The sequence below is a fragment of the Peromyscus maniculatus genome, chromosome 2 (assembly GCF_049852395.1).
Source record: "Peromyscus maniculatus bairdii isolate BWxNUB_F1_BW_parent chromosome 2, HU_Pman_BW_mat_3.1, whole genome shotgun sequence".
Taxonomy (NCBI): Eukaryota; Metazoa; Chordata; class Mammalia; order Rodentia; family Cricetidae; genus Peromyscus; species Peromyscus maniculatus.
In genome coordinates, this window is record NC_134853.1 from 172,681,110 (window position 1) to 172,692,015 (window position 10,906).

Below are 10,906 nucleotides of genomic sequence, written 5' to 3' on the forward strand. Positions count from 1 at the left end.
TTCCACTCCACTCCCTTCCTCCTTTCCAAGAGCAGTGACCCTCGACCCTTGACCTGGGAGTATCCAAGTCAGTTCCAGGAGACCCGGCACCGCTGGAAGCAGTCAAATCGTTAGGCCTCCACCGCCTTCTGTCTACACAATCAGAGCAACACGATCATGGGATTCTCCAGCCGAGCCTGGGCCGACCAGCCAGAACACAGGCTCCATCACTCCGCTCCCATCGCTCAATGCTCCCGGGCAGCCATACTGACCACTGTCAAGTGCCCGATGCCTCCATTTCCCCTGAAAGCAAGGCGGAATCCAGGGCTCAGGACCGAGGCCAGCCCCCAAAACCACCTCCAGGGAAGTGACGGAATAGTCCATCATTCCTGTCCTTAAAGACAGCGTAGGACCGTATTTTTTCTGGACATCTCCAAAAGTTCTCCTGTCCCCCAAACAAAAGTCGCGAAAATGTGCCCTTATGTTCCCACAAGGACAGGCATTCTTGTGGATGCCTTCACCTGGCTCAAAGGTTTTCCTTACATTTAAACCGAGACCGATTTAAATAATCTTGCTGTTGTTTTTTTAATGCACCAGAAGTTTTCACAATCTGATGAAAACTTTTGACATACAAGTTTGTCCTTAAAGTCCCTAACCAACTGCGACCATAGCGAGGAGCGCAACAACACCGGCCTACAGCGCGCGCCCGCGGAGAGCAATAGCGACCCAGAGCGTGCCCCGCCCTCGAGGCTTCCCTCCGGCCACATTCAAGGGCACCACAGCAGCTCCCCGCCTCCCTCGCGCGCAGCACCCCCGACGGCCCCGGAGCTCCACCGCCGCGCGCCCCGTTTTGCCCACCGTCGGGCGCCGAGCGCTCACCCGCCGTAGTGAGCCTTCAGACGGACGCGGCCGCCGCTCCCGTCCATCTTGGGGTCCGTCCGGCTGGGCATGGCGCGCTCCGCCGGCCGCCGTCAGCGCCGCGTCTAGGTCGTTCGGGCCATGGCTAGCGGCCCCGGCAAAGGGCCGGGTTGCCAGGCGGGGCGGACGGCGGAACGCGGAAGGGAGCGCGCAGCGCGGGACCGACGGCGCCCGCCGCGCCAACTCCGCGGAACTTGGGAGGCGCGCGGGGCGGGGGGCGCATTGGGCAGGGGCGGAACCTGGCCGTCTAGACGGCCAATCCACGAGGCGGGTGGCACCTGTAGCCAATGAAAGCTCCTCGGGGCCTCCACCTGAGCCAATCCTCGGGGGGCCTCACGGCCGCGGCCCAATGATGAGCGCACAGGACGGACTACCTGTCGGGCGGAGCGCGGCCACCTGCGGCCAATGGGAACGCGCGTGGTGTGGCTTTGCCCGGCAACGAGCGACGACCTGTATTGCCCAGGGACTGCCTGGCCCCTCGGCACAGTCCTTCTGAGTCTCCTAGGACTGTGGTTCCAAAAAGCCAGGCAAACTTGTTGGAGGTGCAAGTTGTCCGGCGCTTTCAGACCCTCGGCGTGTGAACTCGGCGGGGTCCTGGAGACTGCAAGGAGCTGAGCACCTAGTCAAGATGCGAGCTGGTCTGGCTCTCTGGTCCCAGCCCCCCAACTGTAGCGGGAGACATCCCAGACAGAGAAAGCCTGTCTACACTCGCTGCCTCTGCTCCAGTTCACTTGTCGGCCGGACAGATCTGGGCAATCGCAAAGCATTCTTAGTCCTTCGTTTTACATTCCACACGTCCCTGGTTCTTCTTGGTGCCAGGCACTGGGGTGACCCTGGAAGGCCGAAGAGACGCAGCCGCCCTAGTCTTGGATCCTGTGTTCTCCCTAGAAAACACCTTTTGGCAGCCTGCTGGTCACCTACTTCAAGTGCTGCCACACACACGCCCCACTCCCCGAGACAGGGTTCCTCTGTGTAGTCCTAGTCCTGGAACTCACTCTATAGACAAGGCTAGCCTCCAATACTTGAGATCCACCTGCCTCTGTCTCCCGAGTGCTGGAGTTAAAGGAATGTACCACCACCGCCCGGCTTCAAGTACTTTTTAAACGCTTGCTTCCTCCTTTAAAAAGAAAATAGTGGCACACCTGTAATCCCAGCATTAGAGAAGCTGAGACAGGAGGACCTGGAGGCATAGGCCAATCTGGGCTACATCCCTGGGAGTGTCTCAGATAATTTAAAAGAATAAATAAATAAATAAATAAATAAATAAATAAATAAATAACCTTTTGACCTCTAAACCTGATGGTTTCTCAGTAACCTCTGTATAGTCTCCCGGAGCTCTACACTACTCCTTATCCTCACCCCATCTCTGCTTGCTTTAGAACACTGCTCCACCTCACTTTCACCACTCACTCCAAGGCTATACGAATAACCATCAACTCTCAATTTTAAAAAAGTTATGAGACAGACTTTCACCATGCATTACAAATGTATGTGACCACATTGAGCTCTCAGATATTTGTTTATTTTAGTATTGGGAATTGAACTTAGGGTCTTGCACATACTAAGCAAGTACTCTACCACAGACTACATCCCTTGATTGTTTTTCAAATTTTTGTTTATTTTTTAAAGATTTATTTTTATTTTACGTATATGCATATTGTTTTGCCAGCATGTGTCTTGGTGTGCATTTGCACACCTTATAGATGCAGTGCCTGAAGAGGCCCGAAAAGGGAATCAGGCCCACCCTGGGACTGGAGTTACACTCAATTGTGAGATGCGATGTGAGTGTGGGAACCAAACTCAGATCCTCTGCAAGAGCAGCCTGTGCTCTTAATCACTGAACCATCACTGCATGTGGAGACCCACAGAGGTTTCCTAGTGAGAACTTACTCAGAGAATCTGAGCTTGCTTTACCTAGCAGGGCTGCATAATGGATGATTTGGTCACGGGGATGGTTACCAGGTGTTTGGAAGGGTCTGTACTTGGCTGTATGGTGTGCTTTAAAAGCCCCTTTCTTTTCAATAAAGGGCGAGGCTGTTAGGTATTGATCCAGGCCCTCCCGAAGCTATCCTGTGTTTCTGTCTTTCTTCTCGTCATCTAGGTCTCTCTTTCTATCTGATATTTTCTTATCCCTCTCTCCTCCTCCTAAGAACCCTAAAAAAGGTGGGAAAGGTAGGAGCTGGACTCCCACAGACTCCCACAACTGCAGCTCCTCAACATTTGTTTTATTTCTTGAGACAGCAGCTCACTAAACTGCCTGGGCCAGCTTTGGATTGTCAATCCATGTGCCTCAATCTTCCAAGTAAGATGACAGGCCTGAATTAGGCATTGCTGCTCCGACTTTTTTTTTTTTAATGTTTTGTTTGTTTTTTGAGAGTTTCCCTGTGTAGCCCTGGAACTCTCTCTGTAGACCAGGCTGGCCTGGAACTCAGAGATCTGCCTCCTCTGCCTCTCAAGTCCTGGGATTAAAGGCATGCTCTACCATGCCCTGATGTGGGATGGTCTGTATGTCAAATTACTCTGATTGGTCAATAAATAAAACACTGATTGGCCAGTGGCTAGGCAGGAAGTAGAGACAGGACTAACAGAGAGGAAAAAAAAAAAGAACAGGAAGGCGGAAGGAGTTACTGCCAGCCGCCGCCAGGACAAGCAGCATGTGAAGATGCTGGTAAGCCATGAGCCACGTGGCAAGGTATAGATTTATGGAAATGGACTAATTTAAGCCATAAGAACAGTTAACAAGAAGCCTGCCATGGCCATACAGTTTGTAAGCAATATAAGTCTCTGTGTTTACTTGTTTGGGTCTGAGCAGCTGTGGGACTGGCGGGTGACAGAAATTTGTCCTGACTGTGGGCAAGGCAGGAAAACTCTAGCTACAATGCCCAGTTTACTTTTGACAGCAACAGGCAGCTGCAGGATGCCATTCTCCAAAGCTCCACCTACCTTCCTCTGGCCACACAGCCTTTATATTTTACTTTTTATTTTTGATTGTTTAAGACAAGGGCTCCCAATGTGGCCCCAGCTGGTCTAGAACTTGTGACCCTCTTGACTCATTAAGTACTGCCATGCCCTGTCACATGACCTGTCAATTTGGGTGCCCAGATATTGGTGTCTTCTCAAGCAGATGCTCTCCAAGCCCTTACCAAGCCTCATGTTCCTGCACATCTTTCCAGCCCTCCTTCTACCTGCATGCTCCTGAAAGTTCCCTCAGCATCCTCATTCCCAGGGCAAACATGGACATCCCTTTCCTCCAAAGGCTCTATACCAAAGCTCCCCAACCCCCAACCCCGGTCCCCTCCAACACCTTACATACACTCTGCTAATTCTCAAAGTTTCACCTTCAACATTGTAGCATGAATCTTAAAAGGTCTTATTAATAAAAACAAACCCAGAGCCAGGTATTGGGGTGAATGCTGAAAGATCAGAGAGACAGAACCAGCCACAGCTAACCTCATCTCTATAACTTCTCAGCCAATCCTGTTTCCTCAAACTGGAAGCCTCTGAGTCCTCATCCAGAATAAATCTCAGCTGAACTGCTGCTAAAAGCCTAAAAGCTTAACAACTACTAGTTCCTGGTCCTCACGCCTTAATATACCTTTCTGCTTCCTGCCATCACTTCCTGGGATTAAAGGCGTGTGTCACCATGCCTAGCTGTTTCCAGTGTGGCTTTGAACTCACAGAGATCTGGATGTGGCGCCCAATGTGTTGGCAAGAGTTTCCACCTAAAACCTGAGAAAAAAGATTCTAAAACGGAGCAAAAAACAGTTCCTAGTTGTCTCTTTCAAGCTAGCTGGCAGCCTGTGTGTTTGAGCTACTATGGTGGGTTCCTGGTGTGTGCGCTCGACCTGGAGTATGGTAGGTATGAGTCCTCTGCAAGTGGCACATTAAGCTGCGTGGTGGATTTAGCCTTTGCTAGTACAAAAAAAAAAAAAAAAAAAAAGAGGTTTCTTGGCTACACGCTGCTTTGATAGAAGCATAGACCCACTATTTCTGAGAGTTGATGGCTCCCAGAGCTGGCGGAAAACGTACCACCGCCATGTTGGGAAGCTGAAGTAGGTGGAGCCAGCAGCCACATAGCCTAGAGGGCTGCAGTTTAAAGCAATAGGCTCAAGGTAATATAAAAAATAAGCCACATAAAGATGGCTACCACACAGAGAATCTGGATTATGTTCTCTTTGATATTTGTAACTGAAGAAAAACATTTGATTGCAAAAGCTGTTGAGTTATGCCAAAATATATATATTTTAAAGGTGCCTTGACTTCAAAATTTGGATGTAAGGATATGTTGCTTTGGAAAGGAGGCTCTGCTTTTGTTTCTACAGAAAGCCAGAGGCTATGGATTTGTTCCAGATTAAGACGCATCAGGTTTGACCAGCCAAGACCACCTGAAAGGTCTCTGATGACACAATAGCCCAGATGATCCAACATTCAGAATTGTTTTAAGGCAACTGGCTCAGATGATACAGCCCCACAGACTACTCCATGATCCTTAAATTTTCTTTATGTCCCCATAAGATACAGCGCCCCCCCCCTCCGCAGGAAGTAGTAAGAGAAGCTACGCCCAAATTTCCAAAGATACCAAGCTGGCTTTGGAGATGTGTAAAAGTTAAAACCTTCCTTTTTCAAAAAAAAAAAAAAAAGAGAGAGAGAGAGAAAGAAAGAAAAGGGGAAGTGCTGTGGGATGGTCTGTATGTCAAATGCTCTGATTGGTTAATAAATAAAACACTGATTGGCCAGTGGCCAGGCAGGAAGTATAGGCGGGACTAACAGAGAGGAGAAAAGAGGGAACAGGAAGACAGAGGGAGACACTGCCAGCCACCGCCATGACAAGAAGCGTGTAAAGACGCCGGTAAGCCACGCACCACATGGCAAGGTATAGACTTATAGAAATGGATTAATTTAAGATATAAGAACAGTTAGCAAGAAGCCTGCCATGGCCATACAGTTTGTAAGCAATATAAGTCTCTGTGTTTACTTGGTCGGGTCTGAGCGGCTGTGGGACTGGCAGGTGATAGAGATTTGTCCTGACTGTGGTCAAGGCAGGAAAACTCTAGCTACATGGATGGATCTCTGCCTCCAGAATGCTAGGATTAAAGGTGTGTGTGCCATCATTTTCTGGCCTCTATGTCTGTTTAGTGGCTGTTCTGTTCTCTGACCCCAGGTAAGTTTATTATGGGGCACAATATATTGGGGAACACAATATCACCACACAACATGTTCTCGCAATCTAACCCTAGACCTTTCTCTGTGTTCACTATGATCCTTTGACTTCCCTCTCTGTGCTGGAACCATTGTACAGTGTCCAGGTTCTTTAAAAAACAAGCCAGTCCATGCTGGAGTTGTAGTCCAGTGTTTAAAAGCCTCTGGTAGAAACTGGAGAGGTGGCTCAATCATAAAGAGCATTGGTTTCCCTTCCAGAAGACCCAGGTTTCGATTGCTAGCACCAACATCCATCTAAGACTCCAGTTCTAGGAGATCTAAGGTCCTCTTCTGGTCTCCACGATTACCAACAAACACACTTGGTACACATACATACATGCAGGCGAAACAGTCACACACATCATTTTATGTCATTTTTTTTTATAATTAAAAGCCTTCAGTTGTTCCCCCTTGCTCTTGAATGAAAACCATGCTAGATAGGCTCACAGGACCTGGGACCCCAGTCATGATTCTAGGAAAGTCCTGCTGGCCACCAGTACAGCTCCCCATGCAGAGTCCTGCCTTTGTCCCTGCAGCCATCTGGAACCCACTGTAGTGTACAGTTTTTGGTACTTCCTGATGTATTGGGAAGAATGAGATATGCCTTTGGTGAGCTAGGCAATCTGATGGGGAGGGATGATGGCACCTCTAGAATTTCCTCCCTAGCCAGCTGACCACTGGAAGAAACAGAATAGTCCTGTCCCAGGAGGCAGAATGGGCTACTGGGTGTGTCCCCCAACTAGGTCCCATTGGTCCAGCAGGAGCCATTGGGAGTTTTTCCAGCCTGGGTGACCCTGGCCAAGGGAGTCTCTGTGGGAGCCTCAGTTCTGGGAGAGGAGACTGGGGTGACTGACAGCCTCTAGTCCTGGTGAGGCAAAGCTGAGCTTGTTGGCTTTTGGAGGGGCTCTGTTTTCCATGAGGGTGGGGAAGGGCAGTGGATCCAGGTCCGAGTCTCAGACCATGTACAGCCAGAGGGGTGCCAGGAGAGGTGTGCAATATACTAAAGGCTGTCATCAGAACAAAGGGCTGAGAGCACTAGGGTTAATCCCAGTGTCCTAAAAGCTTCCCTAGAATCCACCCATCCCTCCCTCTGGCCTTCCTCTCCTGATGCTGGTATTTGCAAAGCAAAGCACCCCCAGGCCTATGGGGGCAGGTCATAGCAGTAATTCCCACAGTCAAAATCCCAACCTGTGAGGCTTCAGGTGAAGGGACCTGCAGGTTTCCCCTGTGAATGAAGTCGGGGTATTGCCTGGCAGTAGATGACAGTGTTTGTTCCCAAATGACCAATGACTCCCCTCTCTGGCTAGATATTCCCATGGTCTCTCCAAGCACCTGGCACCCAGTTGTAATGAGTGGGACATCTGGGGCCACATGGGCTCCAGGGCCTCGGGCTGTGTCCACCAAGGGAGGGCAGGGTTACCACGAGCTTCCACGGACATGAGACCATTACCAGTCACAGTGTGGTAGAATGGCAGGCTTCAAGAACTCCCTCCAAGGTGGGAAGGGTGTGGAGGTGACCCTTGGAACCAGTGAGTAGAAGCAGACCCAGGGCAGACAGAGGGAACTGGCTGGGCAGGTGAGGCCAGGTCCTTTCAGATCCACCTCCTACAGTTTCTGAGGTTCCCCAATTTTCCACAGACACTGTATACTCCCATAGTCACAAACACAGACTGCTTCCCAAATGAAGAATGTTAGCTGGTGGTAAAAATATAAATGGATTTTTACAGATTCAGTTTCGGAGAAGGTGAGTTAGCCAATGAAGCCCCTTCCCCGAGGCCTGGCTGGGTAGGGAAGACCCAATTGTCTGTTTTTTCACTCCCATCTCTTGGGACCAGCTTCCGGGAGGTGTCTTACTTTGGTTTCTATTGCTGTGATGAATCACCATGACCAAAAAGCTTGGGGAGGAAAGGGTTTATTTCACTTACACTTCCATATCGCAGTTAATCATTGAAAGCAGTCAGGGTGGGAACTCAAACAGGGAAGGAGCCTGGAGGCAGGAGCTGCTACCGAGGCCATGGAGGAGTGCTGCTTACTAGCTTGCTCAGACTGCTTATAGTACCCAGAACCACCAGCCCAGGGGTGGCACCACCCACAGTGGGCTGCACCCTCCCACATCACTAATTAAGAAAAGGTCCTTTGGACCCGCCTTCAGCCCAATCTTATGGAGGCAATTTCTCAGTTGAGGTGCCTCCCCTCAGATGACTATAGCTTGTGTCAAGTTGACATAAAACCAGCCAGCACAGAAGAACAGGGTGGACACTTCCACCAGGTGTGGGTGAGGGCTTCTTCCACCTCCCAGGAGACATGACTCTACCCTACCCAGGCTCCCCTCTGGGTCTCTGGTTAGCTAATTCTCATAGTCTGTGGGGGAGGGGAAACATTGCTAACCCTTCCAGATGTGAAGCTGACCTGAACGGGCTGTGTGTGTGTGTGTGTGTGTGTGTGTGTGTGGTGTGTCTGGCAGGGACCCATCTGCTACAGGAAGGGCCCAGAGCAGTTGCTGACAGGTGCTGGGCACTCAGCTGAGGGAGGCACCTCAGCAGATGTTTCCTTTCTTTGTCAGGGATCATGGGATTTAGAGAAACCAACAGATGTGACAACTACTGCGTTCATTGATTCATTCAGTCATCGGATGTTGCTTGAGGTCCTATTAAGTGCAGTCATAAGCCAGGATTTTCTCTTCATGCAACCTGCATGCCAGTAGAGAGTGGCCCCTGTCAGTTCTGTGGGACTGGAGATGTGGCTCAGTGGTTAAGATCATTTGTGGCACAATCATGAGGACTGCACCCACATTACAAACTGACTGTCCAGCACATACCTGTAAGCCCAGCTCTGTGAGAAAGTTAGAGGCCGGAAGAACAACGAGTCTCACTGGCTTTCAGCCTAGCCAAGAAACCTTGCAGGTTCAGGGAGAAACCTTGCCTCAATAGCACACAAGCACACATGGTCAGTGTTTCCTCTCTATTGTTGTGATAACACCGTGACCAAAAGCTTATTTGTTTTAGATATCATTCAAAGTCAGAGTCCATCAAGGAAGCCAAGGCAGGAACCTGAGGAAGCAATGGAGGAACACAGCTCTCCTGGCTTGCCCAGTTTGCTTCCTGATGCACCCCAAGGCCACCTGCCCAGGAATGGCACCTCCCGCAGTGGGTTGGGCCCTTTCACACCAATCAGCAATCAAGAAAATGCCCCACACCCCAGGGCTGTGATGGTGCATGTCTTTAATCCAGAGGCAAGCAGATCTGAGTTCCAGACCAGCCTGGCCAACAGAGGGAGTTCCAGGACAACCAGGGCTACACAGAGAAACCCTGTCTCAAAAAAAGAAAAAAGAAAATGCCCACAGGCTTGTCTACAGGCCAGTTTAATGGGGGCATTTTCTCAATTGAAATTTCTTCTCAGAATTTTTGTCAAATTGACAGAAAACCAACATACATATGAATACACTCACATGTAAACAAACAGATGGCAGGACCAGGTGTGGTGGTGCACACCTTTGATCTCAGCACTCCAGAGGCAGAGGCAGGCGAATCTCTGTGAGTTCAAGGCCAGCCTGGTCTACAGAGTGAGTTCCAGGACAGCCAAGGGCTACACAGATAATCCTTGTCTCAAAAACAAAATAAGAACAAAAACAAAATCCTCCCCCAAAACCTAACTAACTAACTAAATAAACGGATGGCAGCTCTGTTGGGTGTGTGATCAGGCCCTGGAAAAGGCTGGCATGGGAACCTAAGGACATATTACAGGGGAAGGACATGATAGACACGCAAAAGCCTGTGCCTCTGGGAACTCTGTGTGAGCAGTGGGAAGAGGAGGATGGGGTGGGTGAAATGGCTGGGGACACATCAGAAGTTCTGTGCGTCCAAACCCAGTTTTGTCTCGACTTGGCATTTCACCTACACTGCCAGTGGGTGATTAGAGACGAAATTTCTGTCCCAAGTCTTTCCGGTCCACCACTGGCAAGTGTAGTACCAAGCATTTCCAGAAGGGGGCACAAGAGGGACGCCACTGAGGAAGGGCCTGCCTCTGTTCCTTACCCCATCCTGGTGCTGGCCTAGGAGGTGGGGCACCATGTCCTACTTCCTCAGTGACCACAGCTCTGGCTGTCTGGCCTCCCAACACTGTCAGGTGGGCTCTGTGTATCCATCCCCACACAATCCTACTTCTTCACCTTCCAGGCTCATAGGATGTTTCCTGTGTCTTCAGTTCTGTCTCTCCAGCCATCTGTCCTTCCAGTTGTAGTCCTTCTCTCTATGGGCTGCTAAGACAGGTCTCTGGGTGCAAGCTTGTAAACCCCACCTGTTTAGTAGACTGAGACAGGAATATTGAATGTTCAAGGCAGCCTGAGTGGCACAGTGAATTTAAAGCCAGACTGGACAACTTAATAAGATCTTGACTCAGTAAAAACTAAAAATGTGGGGCTGGAAATGTAGCTCTGTGGCAGAGTGCTTGATTCTCATAATGAGGTCGTAAGCTCGACTTTCAATAATACCACAAGAAGCAAAGTAATTTAATTTACTTAATTTAAATCTTTTGATTTAAATAGTATTTTGACTTTTATTTACTATGTCACCAGAAATTGGTTCTATTAAAACCCTCCCAGAAATTATTGCAAAGAACTATCCTATAGCCTTATACTTATATCAAAACTAAACATAAAACACTGTTCTTCTGGGGACATAGCTCTGTTGGTAGAGTCCCTAGAACATGGAAAGCCCAGGCTTCAACCCTGAGCACTGCATGAACCAGACATGGTTATGCTCACCTGTCATCCCAGCTCTCAGGATGCAGTGACACTCCTAAGAGGTCAAGT

The 10,906-nt window shown here is 49.6% G+C and overlaps 1 protein-coding gene across 4 annotated transcripts in view; it reads right to left on the reverse strand.

Moving 5' to 3' along the window:
• The window catches only part of Prkcz (protein kinase C zeta), a 112,649-nt gene extending 111,547 nt beyond the window's left edge, over nt 1-1,102 (reverse strand). Inside the window, exon 1 of one of the 4 annotated variants that reach the window (XR_013049517.1) lies at nt 859-1,086. Coding sequence is in view for 1 of the 4 variants with exons in the window: in XM_006992389.4 (XP_006992451.1) it covers nt 859-929 (71 nt within the window). In the remaining 3 variants the exon portion in view is untranslated. Of the gene's footprint in view, nt 1-837 lie in introns of all 4 variants that reach the window. The other 3 variants (XM_042272278.2, XM_006992389.4, XM_076565816.1) reach the window with 3 other exon arrangements.
• Nucleotides 1,103-10,906: the final 9,804 nt, after the last annotated feature.